General features: G+C 26.5%; 2 protein-coding genes across 2 annotated transcripts; both read right to left on the bottom strand.

Annotated features, from left to right (window-relative positions):
• Positions 1–2271: 2271 nt before the first annotated feature.
• On the bottom strand, positions 2272–7136 carry LOC127284142 (succinate dehydrogenase [ubiquinone] flavoprotein subunit, mitochondrial). The gene is made up of 9 exons (XM_051309446.1): positions 6988–7136; positions 5023–5449; positions 4410–4808; positions 4167–4335; positions 3929–4095; positions 3636–3862; positions 3391–3535; positions 3014–3318; positions 2272–2792 (listed from the first exon to the last, which is right to left on the bottom strand). The coding sequence occupies exons 1-9, from the start codon at positions 7045–7047 to the stop codon at positions 2706–2708; spliced, it is 1986 nt and encodes a 661-aa protein (XP_051165403.1). The 5' UTR covers positions 7048–7136; the 3' UTR covers positions 2272–2705.
• Positions 7137–7843: 707 nt separating this feature from the next.
• LOC127284311 (uncharacterized) lies at positions 7844–22950 on the bottom strand. The gene is made up of 20 exons (XM_051309703.1): positions 22519–22950; positions 19370–19650; positions 18901–19304; positions 18635–18709; positions 16404–16484; positions 15481–16068; positions 15040–15363; positions 14221–14424; positions 11702–11753; positions 11516–11611; positions 11106–11415; positions 10673–10959; positions 10121–10259; positions 9760–9928; positions 9423–9618; positions 9111–9308; positions 8841–9035; positions 8603–8746; positions 8406–8516; positions 7844–8238 (listed from the first exon to the last, which is right to left on the bottom strand). Exons 1-20 carry the CDS (start codon positions 22694–22696, stop codon positions 8152–8154), a joined length of 4119 nt encoding a protein of 1372 aa, XP_051165660.1. The 5' UTR covers positions 22697–22950; the 3' UTR covers positions 7844–8151.
• Positions 22951–24189: the final 1239 nt, after the last annotated feature.

Here is a 24189-nt window from a genome sequence, read left to right as displayed (position 1 = left end):
ATAATATAATTATTATTGTTACTAATTTATTAATAAAATAATTATAATTAATTGATTATTAACAATTCTTGTTATAGGAAATATGAATAATGTAAACGGTCTACGAAATTCAAGAGGTAAGTTTAATCAGTGAAATTGTTAGTTAAAAATCTATAAATAAAATTATAACAAAACGTGTTGAATAACAAAAAAAATCTTTTTAAACCTTTGAGTATTTTAATTTATAACAATTGAACAATTTTAATTTAACAATTGACTTTCATTCTTCTTATTATTTCCCTACTATAATTACAATTAATTAATAAAATCTTTCTTTGTAATAAAATGCGAGAAAACCTTTATAAATTTTTAATTAAATAAATAAAAATAATTTTATTTTTACAATTATTCAAGATATCAATAAAATTCTCGATGATCAGAGACGATACCGTGAAGAATCAAGGAGGAAACAAGAACAACAGAAAATGACAAATTTCCTACTAAACCAAAATAAAAATAATCAAGATCGCAAGATTATATTGACGAATTTAGGATAAAAAAAATTTACTATTATTTTATGCAATAAAATTATTTTTTATTATTGCATTTAATTTCATTAAATCAATCATTGATATGTTTTGCATTATTTCTACATCAAAAAAAATACTAATTGTATATTTCAAAGAATAATAATAGTTTTTTTTATTTTAATCTTTCCCCAAATTTTTTATTTAATTATATTTAAAAAAAATGTTCTCAAAACTATAATGAAAATTACTTAACATTTTATATATCCTGTATATATTTATTAAACGTTTTTAAATGTTAACAAATTTATTATTTTAAATAAAAAATACAAAGGCCAAGTTTTGAAAGCATAACTTAAAAATTTTTTATGTTTTATATGTTTCATTTAATTACAATGAAAATTTTCTTTGTAACATATTTTAAGTCAGCAAAAAAATTTCTTTGTTGGAAATTCTCTTTATTGTCACATTTGCAATATTTTTTCTCAATATATTCTAAGAAATTTAAAAATAAATATTAAAAATATTTCAATTTCTTTTTAATCTATAGATATTGAAACAGAAATAATTTCAGGTAAGTATATATATGTACATTCAATTTTAATACGAATTAAAATTTCGTAATTATTTATTGATTCAGGCCAAAAAGTTATAAATTGTTTCCTTTATAAGTGTCTTACTTAGACAAAATTCACTCATTATTCATTCGTAATCATAATTTTTATACAAATAAAAGGAGAATAAAATTTTTTTTAATTTTTAACTGTTAAAATTTTTCGTATGTGTAAATTTACTCTATTGTGATTAATATGCGCAAGTGTTAATTATGAATTCTTTATTATGACTGAAAAAAATGTTATCAAAAAACTAAAATACTGATTTTATATATTTTTTTTTAGATTTTGCTTCTTAATACTTTTTTTTATTGAAAAAAATGCAAATAAATTTAACAAAATATTCATGAAAATTTCTCGCCCACACAATAATATTTTTTAATTTTTTCTATATTTATTGTTCGAGCTCATTTTCTATAAAGGATAATATTATTTTTATCCAAAAAACGCTTTGAGTTTTTTAATTTTTCTTTCTTTCTTTCTTTCTCTCTCTCTTTTTATATATATAAGAATTCTGAAAATCGATAATTATGTACAAATCTAAGCAAGATATCTTTCTTGCAGCTATTTTCTCATTGTTTTTCAATAGTATTGTTTCTAAAAATTATTTTACGTTACAAAAACTGTATTATAACAAACGAATTCGATTTCACGTTGTCATGACTATTTTCTTACTTTTCTCTTTTTTTTAAGTATAAAGCCGCAAAAGTGGCACAAAATTGTGCTTCACGATCTTTTAAGGAGCAACATTATTAAAATTGTTGTAAACTTTTTTTTTCAATTTTAGTAAATAATTAATAATAAATTCATGAATTTACTGAAATTAAAAAAAAGTTAAAAGCAATGATCAAAAATTGAACAATCCAGAGTAACTTATAAAAAAATATTCTCAAAAACGTTGCTGATAGAAAAACAATTCAGCTCTTTAAAATTATAGTCGTGGAGACTTTTAAATTATAACGAGTTTAAAGCTTTCTTCAATGAGTATTACATATATTGTTTATGTATAAATTTTATAATTCTCAAGAAAAAAAAAAAAATTCTAAAAAAGCTTCGAAATATTTTCCAAAACAAATTAGAAAAATATAAAGGAATATAAATCTCTCCTTAAAAGCCGTGTAATTAAGATCGACGTTATTATATGTTCTAAATTCTTATATTATACAGCCTTCGTATTATTTCGGAGATCGACTGGGCTTTTATTTGTGTTTTTTTCTTTTTTTTTCTAAATATAATCATTTTTTTTCCAATCATTTTTAAAATCAAAAAACTCAGCACCAGCATCCTAGAAAAATAATTGAGCTTGATAACGCGTTAAAGAACGTTCGCAAGCATTGACAAGATTACACTTTGGTGCACGACGAAACACAATCGAGAGAATAAATTAAATCATTGCTTGTTAGTGAAATGATTGGTGGTTTAGCAATAATTGGGTCGGCACGGAGTTTGTTTTTTTTTTAAACTGAACTCACAATGCAGTTGATATTCGACGCACGTACAAACAACATCATGTAACCAGATGTCGGGTAAGAAAAATTTTTAGACTAACTTTTTTTTAATAAAAAAACGTAATTTATCAAGTTGTCTAATATGAACGAATCGCAGGTGGTACTGTTTTACATTCCTGAGAGTCAAGCGTTTCATCTATTACTGGTCTATAATTGATTGTTACCTACAATTATATATATTTATTTATTAATCGAGATTTAAAATAATGATTCTTTTTCAGTATAATTTACTATTTTATAAATTTTAATTTTTGTAAAATATAAAAAATATAAAATAAATTCCCTACAAAATATTAGAATTAAAATAAAAATTGCTCTCAATAATATTTCAATAAAATCAAATTGATTATAAATAATTAAGATTTAGAAAAATAAAATTACTTACATCACCGGTTCTAATGTCAACGTGTGTTAGAGTATGTTTCCTCCAATGTTGATCAATTGGTTTTGGTTGTTGATTTTCCAAAGGTTTTGCATAATCATACTCATCAATTCTTTGTTTAAAATCCTCCCTTGCATGAGCTCCACGACTTTCTTTTCTATTCTCAGCAGCCGTAATTGTTTGCACCGCGTTTATCATGAGATTTTGAAGTTCCAATGTTTCAATTAAATCGGAATTCCAAACAAGTGATCGATCGGCAACTTTTAATTCGTCCATTTTCTTATACAAACCACTCATCTTCTTACATCCTAAATAAAAATTAATTTTATTGATTTTATCAATATTTTAAATAATCTTCCATTGAAATATTTGTCAATTACCTTCCTGAAGGGTTTGCTCCTCTCGGAAAACAGCCGCGTGCGTTTGCATAGTTTTCTGCATACTTAATCTCAATTCAGCCGTTGCGATAGAGCCATTAGCGTTTCTTATCGAATCTAAATTGGCGACAGAAGCTTCTCCCGCATTCTAGAATTATATTCAAAAAAATAAAAACCAATAAATTTTTATATTGAAAAATTCAATTTCTCTAAAAGGAATTTTTTGCGTTTTTTTTTAATATACAAACCGGACTTAGTCTTCCAATTTTCTCGCCAGGTTTATTCTCCCGAGAAATTGTTTTTGCGCAAGCTCGTCCAAAAACAACAAGATCCAATAATGAATTTGCACCTAGACGATTGGCTCCATGAACTGATGCACAAGCAGATTCACCGCAAGCATAAAGTCCAGATACCACTTTGTCTTGATTATTTTGACTAGTCAACACCTGTCCCTTATAATTTGTTGGCACACCGCCTGAATATATAAACAAAAATTAATAAAAGGAAAAAAAACGAAAAAACAAGAAAGAAAAAAATCTACCCATATTGTAATGAACAGTTGGCAAAACAGGAATTGGTTCACGTGTTACATCAACACCGGCAAATATCATTGCCGTTTCTGAAATACCAGGTAATCTCGCGTGTAATTGTTCAGGTGGCAAATGATGAAGTTGCAAATAAATATGATCTTTCTCCGGACCAACACCTCTGCGCAAAAAAAAGGGAAAAAATAAATTACATATACAATTTGTGTATTCGAAAAAAAAAATTCTATTTACCTTCCTTCGCGAATTTCAATTGTCATTGATCTTGAAACAACATCTCGAGATGCAAGATCCTTTGCCACTGGTGCATATCTTTCCATAAATCTTTCTCCTTCGCTATTTATCAAATATCCTCCTTCTCCTCTGCTTCCCTCAGTGATAAGGCAGCCAGCTCCGTAAATTCCTTTAAAAAAAAAAAAAAAAATTATATACGTCTTATCTAAAAATATCGATACTTTTTTTAAAATTCTAGATTACCGGTCGGATGAAACTGAACGAATTCAAGATCTTGATTTGGTAAATTTGCCCTTGACACCATTGCCGTACCATCTCCTGTACAAGTATGAGCGGAAGTACAGGAGAAATATGCTCTTCCATAACCACCGGTGGCTAAAACTGTATTCTTTGCATGAAAACGATGTAGTGAACCATCCTCTAAACATAGTGCAATTACACCACGACATTCGCCATCTTCCATAAGTAAATCCAAAGCAAAATACTCGACAAAATAATTACAATCATAGCTCAATGATTGACCATAAAGTGTATGAAGTAGAGAATGTCCAGTTCTATCAGCCACGCAACAACATCTATGTGCTTGTCCACCTTTTCCAAATTTTAACGATTGTCCACCAAAAGCTCTTTGGTAAATTTTTCCTTTAGAAAACAAAAAAAAAAAAAAAAATTAATGACCAATTTACCTACTGAAATTTCTAGTTTTTTCGGATGTCTACCTATTAACCTGGAAAAAATTCCCTCACATTTCCCGGTTTTCCAGGACATTTTTAATTTCCCTGACATTTAATTCATTTATTAATCATATTAATTAATTAAATTTTTGCTATATATATTTTTATTTATTTTAATTTACCATCGGTTGTCCTGCTAAATGGCATGCCACAATTTTCGAGTTCAATAACTGCCTTGGGTGCCTCGCGGGTCATATAATGAATGGCATCCTGATCGCCAAGCCAATCGGATCCTTTGACAGTGTCATACATATGCCATTGCCAATTGTCTTCCTCCATATTTCCAAGAGCGGCATTAATTCCACCTTGTGCAGCAACAGTATGTGACCTCGTTGGAAATAATTTTGTGATGACAGCAGTTTTAAAACCTTCAGCAACAAGACCGTATGCCGCACGAAGACCAGCTCCACCGGCGCCAACAACAACAGCATCGTATGTATGATCAATTAAAGGATAATTCTTCGAAACACCATCCGATGATTTTGCATATCTCGTGTCTGGACCATAATGCAATTGACGGCTCGCAATTAGAGGTAAACCTAATTTATTCTGAAAAAATTTAGATTTAAATTAATCATGATTTTTGTTGGTATAAAAATTGATAATAAAAATTAAATTTACAAACTCATTGAATTATACAAAATATATAATTTTTTAACAAAATTTCTTCAATACGAAAAAAAATAATAGTTTTGTAAATTTGTTATTTTTACATTTCAAATGAATATGTTCAATTATTCAACTGAATTGAAAACGCCACCTGAATCAACATCACAGACTATTTAAAATACCGTCTCGAATTAATAATTTACATATAGTATTATCATAAGTAAAAATAGAAATGTTTTAAAACAAAAGTAGTTTGTTTTTTTATCATTAACAAAAAAATCGTTAAATTTACAGTAAAAAAAAAGTAATGACTGACTATAAAATTTTTACAAAGACCTTGAAAAACAATAATAATGTTTTGGAGAAAATACATTTTTATATAAACAATTTCCGTTAAAGGCGGCGGTAGTATAATGTGAAAGAGATAACAGATAAGAAAAAAAGAAAGATTCTTCTCAGAGATATGTCAAAAATCATGTCTATTATTGAATCTTAATGATGATTTAATTTAGCATTTGACGAGTAATTTGTCTCTTATCATTAAGAAAACTAAGATTACATAACAATTTTTTTTTGCATTTTATATATCCATATGTTAGTGCAATTACCTCGCGCACAGTAGTTATGAAATATCTTTGATTCAATGAGCACAATCTTTATTGCACTGCACGTATTTCATTACCAGATAAAAAAAGGAAAAAAAAATGTTACCTTTTAATTCAAAATTTAGTTAATCTAACCTTTCAATTTAATTATTAATTTACAGTAATTATTTTATTTAATAATTTTCATATTTAAAAATGAAAATAAATTTTGTTCAATTTTACTGTAAATTAAAAATTTTAAATTATTATACAGTGTGTCTAAAAAGATATAGATTCCCTTTTGGTTCCTTTTGACAATTTGTGAATAAAAATAATTTTAAAAACTAATTTACACAGTCGGAAACTTTTTGCTGAATTTTGTACAATACATAAAACTCTACATCAATAAATTTATATGATTTAAAATATAAAAAGATGTTCTCAAACATGAAAATTGCTCTAAATGAATGTCAGTATATTTTTTATTTATTTTTTTTCTACCTTTAAGAAAATCTCAACAGTAAAGAATCAATTCATCAATATTTCTTCTTTCAATATTCTAAAAGAATTGCAAAATAAAATTGTTTTTTTTTTGTTAAAATTCGAATGTAATCCTTCAAAACAAATGAGACAAAACACGAGTCGTCTGCTAGGAACCAAATCCATAATTACAGTACTGTACCTATTGTTTAAATTTGAACCAGCGGCATTGTATTGTTTTGAATAATTATCGCTACATTGATAAATAAAAAATAAGAAATTATTAATACATATTTATATAATGAAATTGTATAGATTCAAAACCATGATAAAGGTGGGCCAAGTTATAATTTTTGTTTTCTATATAAGAGATATAGTAGTAAAAAAAATTATGTAACTGAAAATTCATCTTACCAGAGTCGTTGTCGGGAAATTTTTCGCCAAAATAGTTGATACTTTTAGTAATCCGTTCATGATTGTTTTTAGGCCTAATTGTCGATTTAATATCAATATTATTCAACAATCTGACAAACAGGACTAACCCCAATTTTTCACTCGCGCACTTCTCGCACGGCAATGTGATTTACCTTTTGAGGAAGGTTGAGTACCGACTGAAATTTTGTGGGCTAAATTATATCCATTGCTGCCAACATTAAAAGAAAATCATTAAAACACCTGTGGGATATAATTTGAAAATTTTGAATATTGCATAACAATTGTAATTATTAAAATTATTATATAATGTATAAAAAAGTTCCTTGTTTTACACGAATATATTAGATTGTTTTTTAAAATAATTATAATACCGGGAAAATTTAAATGGCGGTAAATTCAAATTTTTATTTACTTTCGTTGGTGACAATGCGTCAGTGTCTCTCAAAAATAATTAGATTTAAAAAAAACCCTTATTTTATAATTTATTAAAAATATTTATATTACCCCTTAATAATAAATATTAATACGATTTAAATATTATAGGAAATTAAATAGAAATATTTATTATAATTTTAATTTTATTTTTGTTATAGTTTTTCGTTTTTAAGTAATAAACTATAAACAATAAATATACATTCTGATTATTAATTTATAGTATATTGAAATTAAATTACTTTCTTTTAATTGTAAATTTTATTTTAATTTATAGTGTATCTACAAAAGCCGAATTTTATACTAAAAATTTTATGTATAAAACAAAAATAAAGTTTTACTTGCCAGTATCTAATATTAGAAGAAAAAATATTATTTTTAACTTACGACGAAGTTTATAATAAATTGAATTAGTGCCCATTATTATTTTTTTATTTTTATCACGCACATGCGCTGCAAAAAAGAACGCGGCAAAAATTTTAAATTTTAAAAAAAATTTGTAATATATGTTATTCTTTTTGTTTAATTATTTAGTTGTTTATTAAAATTGAAAATTATTCATCTTGAATAAAATTAAAGTGGACAAATAGTATTTGATTAAATAAAATGTTTCAATTCTTATAGATTTTTTTTTTTTAAATGAAAGATTCTTTATAATATAATAAAAAGGCGTTTTTTTTAAATTGCATTTAAAATTTTTCTAAATTTAATTCAATATGTACGAATTGCTGGGGGTACATGTTGAGCTTCTTCTTCATCCAAAGTTGTATCAATTACAGGACGATAAGAAATACTGATCTATGTAATTAATTATTATTTTGCTATTTTAATTATTCCACATAATTATATTTGTAAATTTTTGTTTTAATTGAAAATTTTAATAAAATAGTATTTATTTAATTTAAATTAGTTTAAATATTTTAATTATCCAAATTAATTTTTTATTAAAAAAATAAAATACTTACAGAACCATCATCAGCAGCCCATGAAAGAGTATGTTTTCGCCAATGTTTATCCAATGGTAATTTTTCTTGACCCTCAATTTGTTTCGTATAATCATACTCATCAATTCTTGTCTAAAAAAAGGAATTATTAATTTAAATTTTGTAATTTTTGTTTAAAAAAAATTGTAAGTAGAATAAAAAAAATAAAAATTTCTTACTTTAAAATCATCTCTGGCATGTGATCCTCGACTCTCCTTTCGATTTTCTGCTGAGTAGACAGTATGTAAACAATTAAGTAGAAGATTTTGCAATTCCAAAGCTTCCACTAATTCAGTATTCCAAATTAGAGATTTATCTTGAATCTAAACATTAAAATTGATAAAACAGCAAAAATATATTAATTTAATAATAATAATAATAATAATAATATATTAATAAAAAAATAAATAAACTCACGCAAATATTTGGCAGATCACACATGTACAATCGAGATATTTCCCTGCATCCTCTTTGAAGGACATCACAGGTGCGAAAAACTGCACAATATTTTTGCATTGTTCTTTGCATATTGTCGCGTAAAATTGCCACTGGTATATCACCATTTGAATGACGAGTTGCATCAAATCGGGAAATTACTTCATCTCCCAAATTCTAAATTCAATAAAAAATTTATTTCCAAATTTTTAAGATAATATATTTTTTAAAAATAAATTTCTATTAAATTACCGGCGAGGCTTCTTCATGACGTTCACCTGGTTTCGTCAATAATTCAATTTCATCAGTGACAGCTTTTCCAAAAACAACAATTTCCAAAAGACTATTTGCCCCAAGTCTATTGGCTCCATGAACTGAAGTACAAGCATTTTCGCCAATTGCCCACAGACCTGCTAAAGGTTTATCCTCCTCATTTTCCCTCGTCAAAACCTTCAAAGACCCATTATTTCTTCTTATTAATTATCAAAAATTAAAATAATAAAATTCTCGATTTCAATACTGAAATGAAAAACTTAAAAAAAGAGAGAAAGAAAATAAATTCACTTGTGTTTTGTAATTCGTAGGAATTCCTCCCATGTTGTAATGCACAGTTGGAATAACAGGAACTGGTTCCTTTTCAGTATTTACACCAGCAAAAACCCAAGCTAAATGAGAAACACCGGGCAATTTTGTTCGAATCACTTCAGTTGGCAGATGATTCATTTGTAAATAAATGTGATCTTTTCTCTCTCCAACTCCTCTGTGAAAAATTCCAATTTTTTCAATTTAAAATTAAAATACCTTTTTCTAAAGATTAAAAAATTATTTTAAATTATTTAAATTATGGGGGAAAAAAATGTTTATTTGTATAGAAAATAATGAAAACAAATTTTTTTTCTACCTTCCTTCCAAAATTTCCATTGTAATTGCCCGCGAAACAACGTCACGAGATGCAAGATCCTTGGCAATTGGTGCATAATTTTCCATGAAAAATTCTCCATTTGAATTCACCAATTTTCCACCCTCACCTCTGCATCCTTCTGTCATTAGTACTCCACTTCCATAAATTCCTGTGTTTTATGATAATTTCAAAAACACAATTTTTCGTTTAAAAAAAAATAATAAAATTATTTAAAAACTAATAATTCTTTTTTAATTACGAAAAATTTAATATAAAAATTGTAATTGTTAATAATAAATAATAAATAATAAAATAATAAAAAAATAAAAAGAAGAAAAAATTTATATTCAACTTTACGAACCAGTCGGATGGAACTGAATAAATTCCATATCCTGAAGAGGAAGACCTGCTCTAGAAGCCATAGCCATTCCATCACCTGTACACGTATGAGCACCAGTGCAAGAAAAAAAACATCGTCCTGACCCCCCAGTTGCCAATATCTACAAGGCAAGTATGCAAATTATTTTTTTGATTGGCAACAACTGTGTGATGGATTATATATAAAACCTGCAGTAAAAATAACAAAAATAACAAGACGTCCTTCACTTTCCATTCCATAGAATATCGTATACGCGCTCAACTTTTATAAAAATTAATTTATCCAACCGATGAAAATTTCTTAAAAAAAAAAAGTAACAAAAATAATTTAATTTTACAATTAGATTTTCAATTTAATTTCATTTCTCAATTAGAATTATAAAAAGAATAAAAATGCAACTTACAAATAAAATTTATAAAATACTAACAAATCTAAAAAATCAAAAAATTTTCTATCTCTGTAAATTAAAGTTTTAAAAATTACATTACAAAATAGTTATTTAATTTTTTTTTTTGAATTGAAAAAAAATTGTACCGTGTGATGAGCTCGAAATCGATGCAAAAGACCAGTCTCTAATTCCAATGCCAAAACTCCTTTACAACATTGTCCGTGAAATAGAAGATCGAGTGCAAAATATTCGACAAAATAATTTACACTGTATTTAAGACTTTGTCCATAAAGTGTATGTAAAACAGAATGTCCTGTACGATCAGCAACTGCACAGGTTCGAAATGCAGGACCTTCCTTGCCGTATTTTAATGTTTGTCCACCAAAAGCTCGTTGATAAATTTTTCCTTCCTCCGTACGACTAAATGGACATCCTAAAAATCATTTTAATTTTTTTCAAAATTTTCCATCAATATATTTATTTATTATTTGTCATTATAAAAAAATAAAATTGAAAAAAGGATCAATTTAAAAAAATTTTACCACTTTTGTAAAAAAATAAAATAAAAAGAAATACTACCAAAATTTTCGAGTTCAAAAACGGCCTTTGGTGCTTCGCGTGTCAAAAAATGAATTGCATCCTGATCGCCAAGCCAATCGGATCCTTTGATAGTGTCGTACATGTGATAAAGCCAATTGTCCTCATGCTGTGCACTGATAGCGGCATTTATTCCCCCTTGAGCCGCAACTGTATGCGATCTTGTTGGAAAAAGTTTTGTGATAACAGCAACACGATATCCTTTACTTCCTAAGCCAAAAGCTGCTCTCAATCCAGCACCACCAGCACCAATAATTACACAATCATAACAATGATCCACTGTCGTATAAGCCTTAAAAATATTCCCCAACCCCCCCGAAAAAAGGAGAATATTCAAATATTAATAAAAAAAAATATCAATATTTTTATGCAAAATAAAAAAAACAACTTACACTATTTGAATCCACTTTGCATTCCGCTTTATCCGCTGTCGAAATATTCATATGAAGATTTCTCGAAATTGAAATTGTTGAATTCATACATGTTTGCTGTAAAATAATAAAATTCCCCGATATAATAAATTAATTTTATAAATGCAAATTCAATTATTATTAGAATTACTATTATTATTATCTTACAAACAAGGGCCTTGAGCGAAATAAATTTTCCAAACTTCTACAAATCCACATTTAGAAGGATTTTATTATTTTTGTTATTTAAATTTACTTTAAAAGTGAATTTATTTTTTCTTGAAATGACAACACCTGTCAATTAAATGACAGTTGCATTTTTTAATAAAAAAAACGAAAGAACATCGACTAGAATAAACTTCGTATCATTGGCGATTTAAAATTTAACAAACAAATAAAATATAATAATAATTATAAAAAATTATTCATCAATTTAAAATAAATTGGATAAAACAATTTTTTTATTTTGAACTTTAAAGTGAAATAAAAGAAGTCAATTTTTTTTGTACAAGCATCATTTTATTGCACTTGCAAAAATACAATTCGAAAGGTACGCAGATTGTTATTGTTATACAATAACATAAATACCTATTATATTTATATATTAGTTAGTTTTTTATAATTATTTTTCTCAATTATTATATATGGCAAAAGAATCGATGATTCAAAAGCGATGATTAGATTTTTTTTGTGAATTTCTTCTTTGGTACAAGGGAACCAGAGAGTGAAAACAAAACCTCAGGTGCCACGTGCTCACTAATACACATTTCGATTCATTAAAAAAAAAAAAAAATTGCAGAACCATAACTAAAATATTTAAAAATTAACAAGTTGGTTAAAAACATTAAATAATAACGTGAATAAAATTATTAAAATTATTCATATAAGCATTGAAATTAACATTAAACTTAACATTCTTATTAATCATATATATACTTATTCTCTTTCGTTTAACTTAAAATTATATTTCATTTCTTAAAAAATAATTAAACTATAATTTATTTTTTAAATGTAATAATTTTTTTTAAACATACAATTTCTTTAGTAATCCAATTTTTATAACAAAATTCTAAAATAAATTCTACGATTAATTTATTGTTTAAATGAAAAACCAATTTGGAACGTAATAAAATTGTGAAATTTTAGTTATGGCACTGATCTCTAAATAAAGCTAATGTATAAAATGAAAATTTTTGTTCCAAGTCAGTCTTGTTATGGATTTGCGATTGAGAATTTTCTATATAGAAAAAGAAAAATAAATATTGCTGACTAAAAATATCTCTGACGCATTAAAAAATCGCATATCGTTAATTATTTTCCCGTTAATAATTAATTAACACAATGATGAATCAACACAATAGCTTCGAAGAATAACGTAAATAATTACATCTAAATTTTAATTCACGAAAAAAAAACAATTGCAAAATACGTCTTCGATACGCAAAAGTACAGAATAAAAATCATTATTCGTACCAGTCTCTCTCATCTAAATTTAAAATTATGATCACTGAAAATCGATTTTTTTGTTCGTTAAAACATTTTCCAATTTTCATTCAGAATAATTTTATTTTCTACAAGTTTCAAGATTGAAAAATAATTTTTTCTTTTAATTTTAATTTAATTTTTGTTTTAGTTAAGAATAAAGAAATCGATTTCGTACCTTAAAAACTATCTTATGATTGTAATGAATTACAGATGAACATTTATGACTTTTGTGCTGCTTGATATATATAAAAAAATCATTACAAAAACTTATTGTAAAATTGAAATACTCAAATTTGCTTTTTGATATTTTTTGTTTTTTTGCAAAAGCAAACTAGAAAATAGGACCATCAGTCATTAAATAGTTTAAAATATTTAATAAACAAACTTCATTACAAATATATACCGGGCAATAACAAAATTAACATTTGTAAATAAGCAACCACGCTACATTTTCAATTTTTCGAAGACGTCGATGAAAGAAAAAAGAATCAATCATTAAAAATATTTTCCATTAATTCATTATATGAGAATTTATTTATCGATTATTTTCATTTTTTAAAAATATTTATTATAAAAGGAAGAAATTATTTTTTCTTTACAACTATTATTTTCAAGTCAAAATCTCTCATTAATTGACTATTATTGTTATTATTATTATTATTAATTTGAACAATTTTTGAGAAATCGGATTATAAAATTTGTCAATTTTATCAATCAAGAATTTTGCAATACAGACGATACGATGACTTGATATAATAGTTCTAAAATTATTGGAAAACTCGATATTAAATTTTGACGTCTTTGAAAGTTGATTAAAAAAAAAATAAAATTCAATCACAGATTATTATTTTTACTTTAACCCTTGGGATATTGCAAACTGAAATTAAATTTTTTAATACTTTTTTGTTTGTATATGAAAATTGAACACAAATTGTTATGACTAATTTAATGAAAAATTCAATTCAATTTTCTTCGAAGTTTCGCATCGAAGTTTTTTTTTGTTGACAACTTGTTTGTTATACGAATTTACCTGATTGTTTCATTATATCAAATAGCATTAAATGCTTTTCTTTTTTAATTGATTATCATAATTTTCATGTAGAAAAAAAGAAAATTTATCTTTGAGTCAAACTCAATTTACCAAAGATATTATTATAGAGTATAAAAGTCAATATTGGTTTCTTACGGATAAAAATAATTACAGGGTAAGCCTTTTGATACCACATTCGCAACAAAACTTGGCACTTTCTGGAAATCTTGAACCACACTCGTGACAGAATTTGGACATTTTACTTTTATTTAAAAATCGTGAATCGCCCTCTCGATATCGTGCTGGTGGATCTTCATCGAGACGACTCGCCATATCGTTTGTGCTGCGTCCATGGTTGTAATATTTTCGATTTAAACTAAGAAATGAAACAAATAGAGGAAAACACTTTAGGCATGCAACAACATTTAATTTTTAAATTAATTTCATTTTAAAAAATACAGAAATTTTTAATATTTTTGTTTTTTCTTTGAAAAAAAATTTCTTTTTCTTTTTTGAATATAAAAAAAAACAAGAGAAATTAAAAATTTTCCCCTTTTATCTAGATTTATTTATAACATACTGATTTTATGGAAAAAGAGAAGAGTAGACGAAAAAAAGTAAAAAAAAAAAAAAGGACAGAAGGAATGATCGTGTTTCAAGAAGATACAGAAATAGAAAGTGCTTAACTTTCACATAGATATACATATACATACGACTAAAAAGATCTTTAATTAGCGAGGACGACACGCACAAGTACACATTATATATTATGAAATGAAAAACCATTTTTAAACTATGAATAGAATTTAAAAATACCTTAAACCAGTTTAATAGTAAACAATAATTAAACGATCAGTTTTATAATAAAAATCGTTACAACTTTCTTGTGATATTTTTGATTTTTAGATAGAAAAAAATTTTTTAAATTAAATATAATGAGAAAAATTAATTAAAATAATATATTTTTTTTTTGGTAAATAAAAATACTCACCTGCTGTATGCAGAATCTGCGCTGAGTTTACCGTGATCCTGCCTCTTGAAACTATCAATTGATGACAATTCATCGTCGCTAATTTGGCCATTTCGTTTGAGATTGCTCTGGATCGGACTAGACATGGATAAAGGATCACTTTTAAGAAAGGATTTTAAGGATGGAAGAATTGTCGAGCTATCCTCCTCAAAGGAGCTCATCAATTCATCAAACATTGAATTTGAACGTTTCATATCAATGTCCGATGAAACACACGAATTTAAACTCAAATTACTTCCATTTATTGTACTCGTATAGCTACTACTATTTTTACTACTACTATTACTATTAAGATTACTATTATCATTATTGTTATTATTGCTCTTGTCAGTGAAATTTAAATCCAAATTTTTTGAGCATTTAAAATTATTTTTATTTTTCTGAAAACTCGAACTATCCGACGATGATGATGAGGAAATTTTTCTTTCAGGAATTTTTGGTGCCGAAACTGCACGAACCGAATTTGATCTATTAATCATTAGAGGACGATTAATTTTTTGTGTTGGAATTTTTTCAAGCATTTTTCGTGTTTTATCAACTGTAGCCAATGACGATGATGATGATGAATTTCGAATACGATCTAAATTTTCATTATCAATTGCTTTTGATTTGTCAATAATAACACGTCGATTTAAAATGTGATCTTGTGATTTTTCTTTATTTGTTGAATTGATAATTTTATCGCGTGTCATGTGATTGTTGGGAAAAATTTCTGAATTTGTCTCAGAAAATTCCGATGTTAAATCATCGTTAAATTCATTGGGTGGAGCTAATACGGAACCACGTTTTTTTATTGAATCAACAATAGAAGTTGTTAATGATTGTGATGTGGGATATGTGACAAATGCCGATGAATGTGTGAGAGGAAAAAGAAGGGAATTTTGTCGATTTAATTGTCCGTCTGTTGAAAATTGATCACTCGTGTCTGACAAGAGATCCTGCATTTGTTGTTCGGCCATGAGAAAAGGATCATACGTTTTATTACTGCAACTGGAAGAAAAGAAATTTGTTTCAATTTTTGTTTTTTTTTTCCTTTAAAGACAATTGAGGGAAAACCCATTTTTTGGAGGAAGATCGCTTTTGGATAATTAAAAAAAAATTTATGAATTTACAGGAATTAAAATTGTTTTAAATTCATATTTTTGGGGTCACGAGACAAATATTTGTGTGAGCAAGCAATTATATTTGTGTTGCATCATGCCTTGTCAATTTAAAAAAAAGTGCAACGAAATATTCATATAACGATTGTGAATTTGTACACTTGGTGCATATTTAAAAACGACACCAAAAAAATAACGTCGATTCAACGCAATCATTGAACTTACGTTCTACCCTTAAGAACCATAAAAAAATCCGGATGCTTTCGAACATAATTATTCCAAGCTGGACGATCCGGAAGAATGAACCTATAAATGATTTTTTTTAATCTTTCTAAAATTTTTCTAAATTTTTATTATAAAAAAACCTAAAAATTAATGTAATTATTTTCTAAACTACATTTTGAAAATTATGAAAAATTAATTTCTTTAAATATTCATATTTAGGTTGAAAAATTATTTTTGTTAAATCTACCTCGATTTTCCAGGAATAAAATGCAACTTGTAATGTTTAGGATTTCTTTTTTCAAATTTCTTTTTCTCTCTAAAATCTGATGCCTCATTTCCAATCAGTCGATGAATGGGAGTTTTTGACATTCGTTTCCAATATAATGTTTCGCGAAAATTTCTCTTTTGATTATAATTAGAATTTTCTAAAATTGGAAGTAAAGTATATTTTTTGTCTTCTTTTTGTGATTTTTGAATTTTTTTAATAATATAAGTCTCATTAATACAATAATCAGAATTATTGAAATTCGATTCTTCAATTGATGATATTAATGAATCGGTACTACTACGAAGAAGATCGATATTACATTGAATTTTTCTTTCAACATCAGATAATTTATTTGATTCAATAATTTTTAAATTATTATTGTCAATATAATTATTTTCCTCTTGTTTCGAATAAAATAAAGATGAATCATCCAATTCGTGTTCTTTGCGATTTTTTCTTTTGAATTTCAAAAATTGATCATATAATTGAATATTACTTGCTGATATTTGAAATGGAATATCCGATTTAAATAATACTTTAAGTCTCTTATCAAAATTGTAACTTTTTTTGGAAAATTTCTTCTTTTTCCTTTGTGTTCTAATTTCTTCGATTTCTCCTTTTTCTAACGGTTGATTTCTATCGATATCGTTTTCTTGTTCTTTCGTTTCTTCTTTTAACTTTCTTTCAAGTAAGAAATTTGTTTCTTCTTTTAACTTTCCATATTGTTCTTTTCTTTGCATTAAATCTATTTCACTTTCGTCATTTATTTTAAGATTTTTCGTTCTCATTATTAAACTTTCAACACTGTCAATTGCTATCATTTCATAATTGTTGAATTGCAATTTATTATCATTTTCTGTTATTTTAATTGTTGGAATGAAAAATTTATTCTCGATTCTTTTTTTCTTTTTTACCGGTTCATTATTTGTTAATTCTTCAAAATATAATTGATTATGTTTTGTTTTTATGGGAAAATCCAAAGTTGAATCTGAATTTTTATGAATTGGAGAATTAGAAAAAATTGTGGGATATTGTTCTATTTTTGTCTCACTGGAAATTGATTCTATTTTCGATTCTTCTAAATTTTCATGTAATTGTGTTTCATTTTCGGAATTAGTAAATTTCGTTGGACTTACTAATATTGTACGTGATGTTTCAAAAAATTCCGAATCACTAGTTTCAAATGGACTGCTCTCTTCCGAAATATTACCATTATTTTCAAGGTAATTGTTTTCGAAATAATTCATTTCTAATTTATTATCATCGTCAGATGTTTTATTGTTTAAATTATTAAAAATTGAAAAAGTTTGATCCAATTTACGAATATTATTCATCCACGATGGTATTTTGTAATATTCAATGGGATATATTTCGTCGGTTAATGGAAATTTATTGACAATTCGCTGAGAATTATTTTTCATTGTTTTTTTAAATTTCGAAATATTATCTTGAGGAATTTGCTTCCATGTAATTTGATTTTTACGAAGGGGACATGATTGTACTGTTAAACCAAATTCATTGTTATTTAATGAAATATCATTTAGATGTAAATTTTCATAATAATTTCCTGATGAGAGAGAATGGAATTTTTCCGTTTTTTTCAAATTGTTAATTGATTGTTGACTGATTGGATTTGTGATGGTTTTTTTAGTCAATTTTGTGTTGATGTATTTATCAAATTTTTTCAAAGACAGATGCTGTATTGATGGAGAGGAAAGGAGAGAAGTTTGTGGTCTTGAAGGATCAGGTACCAAGTCTTCCACTTGCCTGAGGAGAAGGAAATAAAATTCAAGGATGTCTGCCTGATTGACATCAGGAGAAGGTTAGGATACATTTTTTTTACTCGAAAAAATTTTTTTTTTTTTAAATTAAATCGCGTTCATTTCCCTTCTCCTCATGCGCATTGTTGAAAAAAAATTTGTCCCTAATTGTAAAAAAAAGGGAAATTAAAAATTTTTCTCACCTATTAGCTCGATCTACTGGTCTCGATTTAAGAGGACCCGTTGGAATAGAAATATTACTTGAATTTGATTTCCGTCTGAAAAGAATTTGAGTAAAAAATTTAATTTTTTGACAAATGATAAATATTAGGGGGTTGGGAAATTTGTCTTTTTCAAAAGCAAGATTAAAACGTCATTTGTCGGTTTTTTTTTGTTTTGTTTTTGAAAAAGAAAGTAAAGCGGAAAAAATAAATCATTTAAGTTGGCAATATGCCAAATGGTTACTCACGTAGCTAGCTTGTGTTTTGGTAAATTTTCGGTGTTCTTATTACAGTTGGGAAGTGACACGCTTTCCCTGGGCTTAATCGCATTTGCTAGATTGGATGTAGAGACTTTGGCAGTGTAACCCAAATTAGATGTTGAACCGGGCATATATTTTTCCCTTACTGTGGGTCTTCGATTTTTTAACGCTGGCGCTCGATATCTAATTCGTGCTTCCAATCGTTCTTTGGCAACATTTGTCGCAGGACTAATAGGAAGTCGTGTTGATCTTTCCTTACACCATGCCACATGACGTTCATAAGCTTTGATACCAAATTGCCGACAACAAGTTGGACATATACCCTTTTCATTTGCTCTTGTTGGTGCACCGGAAGTAATTTGGTTTGTCGATTGTCTCGTTTGAATTTCAGTCTGAAAAATATTTTTAAAATAAGCTAATTTTCTTCAATTTTGAAAAAAAGTTGAAATCAACTTACAGGTTCACCGCGCGCTGCTCTAATTGCACGAAGAAATTCATCGTGCGTTTGTTTCCACGAGGACTTTGATCGAGCAATCCTTTCGTCCTGATAAGATCGTTTATTTTCTTGCTTTGGAAGAAATTCTTCGAGTTCGGTGCCCTGGATTCTCTGCTTGGCAGAATCGAAGGGCTTTCTCTTTTTAATGGACGATTTCTCGCAGATCTTGGCATGTTTATCCAGTGAATTTGGAGCAAAGGTCCGTGCGCAAATCGCGCACGGCAAAAGGATGGACGGCACATCTGTGTCCATTTACCAATAAATTAGTTACACTATTCACTAATGATCATATATTTATTTATTTTTTTTTTTTTGCTTTGTTAAATATCCCCCTTTTCCTGGGATTTTTTTCACAATTCACCTTATCATTTTTTAATTTTTTTTAAATTTGGAAAAAGAAAATTATAATAGAAAAATTGTATTTAAAAAAGAAAAACACTATCACAGAATTAAATATATTTTTAAATTTACTTATATTGTTTTAATTTTTCTTTTATTTTAATTTCGTTATTTTAATTGAATTTTTATTTTACTTTAAATTTGAAGAGTAAAAATGGAAATTTTTTTTATCCACTTGCACATGATAAATCTCGCGAATATTATTGACAAAGTTTGTTGTTTTTTTTTTGTTTTGGCTGATTGACAAAGAAAAATCTGGACCCCGAACACCTGTGGAGATTTCTTCACTCTGCGAAGTTGATTCTTAAATCGGAGGTGAGACGACGTTATATTCGCCCCCGCGGCTGAATCGCCTACAAGAGACAACTTTCCTTTTTAGGTGTTATGACTTTAAAGTAAGCTAATATTATTATATATGTTACCAATGTACCAGGTGAACAATAAATCAAAAAAAGGCGCAATATTTATTTTCCCTCGATTCACTTTTTTGAAGTTTTCATTTTCAATTATTCCAAACTAAGTTCCACATTTTCGACTATAAAATCTATCTTATTTAAATTATATGAAAATAAAAATTTTATCTAAGTCATTTTTTTAAGCGAAGAAATTTTGTTAATTATAACAAAGAACACTAACTGACAACTACGAAGGAAAAAAGAAAAACTGTTTTTCTTCTTGAAAAATCTATAGATGAAATTGAATTTTCTATTGCGAGGAGAATGTGTTTTTATGGCTAAAACATCTTTCCATGTATGTGAGAGTTAATTACGTCACGAATTACAAATCCCCCTGTATATAGAAACATGATCTGATCGACTCGCATCAACGATTATACGTTTCTTCCGATTCGACCTTCCACCTAAGGTAAAGAACGTTACCTAGGTCACCTTCGAGATCCATTTTCAAAAAGGAGGCGTAGACGTAAACGTATATTATTATATATTATGTGCGAAGGGATCGGGTCCTGACCTAATTTGTCCATTTGCCAACATTTTTAATTTCCTCTTTTTCTAATTTCTAGAAGAAAAAAAATAGTTTCAATAATATTACTAGAAAAAGAAAATAAATTTAATTTTTAAACTAATAATCAATATTTTTCATGTACAAGTGGAGAAAAATTTTCCCTTTCATTAAAAAAAAAAATATTCAACAAAAAATTTACTTCATAAGTAAAATATTGTCAAATATAAATTTATAGTTTATTTTTTGTCATTTTTATTCTTCAATGAAAAACTGAAACGAGTTTATATATTATATTAAACGGAAAAACTGGAACTCGAAAAAAATCGACAAAACTTGTATATATAGAGTTTTAATTGAAAACTTTTTTTTTTTAAGTGATAAAGACGATTTATATCATTGTTTATCTACAAATGACCTCAATGGAAATATCGGTCGTCATTCACTGATTTTTATCGAGTTTCCATGATAAGCTCTAATTTTGCTTGTTCAATATAATACACACTAGTAATCAGAAATGTAATTTATTACATTATTTTTTGATCGTAAAAATTTATGTAAATTTCACTCGATTTAAAACAAAAAAAAATAATTTATCAATTTTTTCTGCCAATTAATAATATGATTATAGTACCTTAAAAAGATCATTCAAAATAGGTAAAAAATAATTATAAATTAATGTTTCACTTGAAAATTAATATAATAATAAATAAAACAATAATAATAATAATAACAATAAAAAAAGAACAAAAAAATAAAATAAAAGAAGGAAAAATACAAATTAAAAACTGAATATTAAAAATTATTAATAGGGGAAAAATGAACAATTTACATATCAAAACAATAAAAACAAAGTTAAATTAATGTAAAATCGGTGATTTTAAAATGAAAGAAATTTGAAAATAAAATTTGAAAAATGTGGGTGTGAAATGTGTAGGCGTCATGGACTTTTTGACCTGTTTATAATTTTCTATATCTCCCATAAGTATTAAATTTAAATTATATATATTCAAGTTACATTTTTATTAAAATCGAAACAATTTTGTCTTCAAGTATCAAAATTGATTAATTATTATTAACGCTCTACTGGAAAAAAAACTTATGCAAATTTTAATTATTAATTCTATGTTAGAAAAAAGAAGAATCTCTTGTCACAAATAGAAATATATAATTAGAAGTCTCATGTTTTCTCCTACTCAAATGTCACACATATGCAAGAAGGTTTTTCTCAAGTCATTCAATTTAATAGTTTGTTTTTAACATTAAATCAACTCATTATGCCATTAAGTAAGTATTATTACTAATATTCTCTTTTAAATCAAAAATATTTTTAATATTATTAATCGCAAATTAAATATTTCCTTCTATTACTCCTCTATCTAAAGATTAAATTGATTTTTTGAAAAATTGTTTTTTAAAATTATTAAATAAAATTTATCAACAGAAAGCAATTGATAAATAAGAAGAAAGTCCAAGTTTTTAATTCTTGATTGTCTTGAGAAAAAAAATTGATTTATCATCAAAGCAAAATTCCATGTGTTCGTAAAAGAATTTTTGTTTTTTAAATGTATTAAATTCAAAAAATTAATAAAAGTCAAAATGCATGCTAAATAAATAAAAAAAAATTGTAAATAAATTGCAGAAGAAAAAATGAAAAATATGAAATAATTAATAAACAAAAAAATGAAGAAAAATTTTAAATGTGCAATGTTGGTAAACAAAAAACTATTACATCAGAACTGTCCCCCCACCTTCATGATGATTTAAATCGACCTTCTCCTTAGACGTTTGTGGATTTGCGAATTTTTCGGCATTATTCACGTGCAATGATGAGCCACGATTTGCAATAATTCTACCACAACGTAGACCTAACAAAGGGGGTTCTAGGTCCGCCCCTGCTGCGGCCTTTTTCGAAACACAACACAGCATCAGTGGAGAACCGTCAGAGAGATACTGACTGGAAACTTGTATATAATCTATATACAATTCTACATTTCTCTTTTGACTTCTTCTTATTCAGCCCCGCTCCAGACTATGTGGCTCGTCAATTTCAATATACATATTATGTTTATTTTAAGTCGTCGCAGAATAATAAAAAAACGACAGCGCGACACTTCTATTTCCTCACCCCCTCACAAAAAAGAAACTCCAAAAAAAGAATCATATTTTGGATAAATTAATTCACTGAAATTTAAAAAAAGAATCCTCAGAGTAACATTGAAAATATTTTTAATTCAAAAAAATTGTTTTATTAGAAAGAAAATAAAAATGATTAGAATAAAATTTAATTAACAAATTTAATTATTAATTAAGTTCAATGAATTTATCTTTAATTAAATTAATGATGTTTGTATTTACTATTATAATAATAATTTTTTATTATTATTACTTTTATTGTTATTGTTATTATTATTATTATTATTATATAATTATAATGAAATAGTATTTTTCATGTGAAACGAATTAACGAGAAAATTAGCCAGTAATAATTTTACCGCTAATGCACGTCATTTGCAAGTTAATGTTCTCCATATGTTAACTCGATGTTGGCAAGTCATAACCTTTTCTATAAATAGGAATTCAGAAAAAAAAATGTAATCTTTGTTTTTTTAAAAACAGTTTAGAATTCTTCTATTTGAATTGTAAATAATTTTCCATATATATTCAAAAGATTACCCAATTTTTCTTTTTTCTGAATTATTTAATAACTAATTCAATTTTAACGAAAGAATCCCTGAATTTATAATTAAGAACTTAAGAACAAAATCTATTAAAAATCATTCATAATTCCTCTCCTCCCCTCAAAAAAAATACCACGAATTATAAACAAATCTCAGCTTGATTTGAAAAAAAAAATTATATTTAAAGAATGTAAACACTCATCCCTCTATAATGAGGAAGTGAAAAACGTGTTAATTTTTCTCACAGAAAAGTTAAAGATTTGCAAAAAAGTATTTTTTTATACAGAACACGAGGGGGCTTCAGTTTATATATATATTATAAGAAAGAGATTTAAGAAAATTTTTCCTCTGTTAAAATCACATTATTAATGGAAAACAAAAAAATTCAACTCACTCATTTATAATTAGAAAGCGACCATGAAGAAAGGGCGCCTTTTCCTGTGCGACGACGAAAGAAAAATCAATTGATTTAAAAATGTATTCTAACATAATTTCTCAAAAGATTTCTCTCAACAATCATTAATAAATTAAAGTGACAACAAAATATATATATATAGCACTTGACAATTTGACATGTAGAAAACTTACCCTCGTCGTCTTCCATGTTAGTTGTTACCGAGGATTATCCGGTTGCCATAGTGACTATTATCGAAACATGTGAAATTACAAACACCTTCGGATTCATCGTATTTTACTACCTTAAAAGAAAAGCAAAAAGGTTAATTAATTACTTTGTTAAAT

The sequence above is a fragment of the Leptopilina boulardi genome, unplaced genomic scaffold (genome assembly GCF_019393585.1).
Source record: "Leptopilina boulardi isolate dan_hultmark-lab unplaced genomic scaffold, ZJU_Lbou_2.1 LbouV2_119, whole genome shotgun sequence".
In the NCBI taxonomy this organism is placed as follows: Eukaryota; Metazoa; Arthropoda; class Insecta; order Hymenoptera; family Figitidae; genus Leptopilina; species Leptopilina boulardi.
This window is presented reverse-complemented; position numbering and strand designations above follow the sequence as displayed.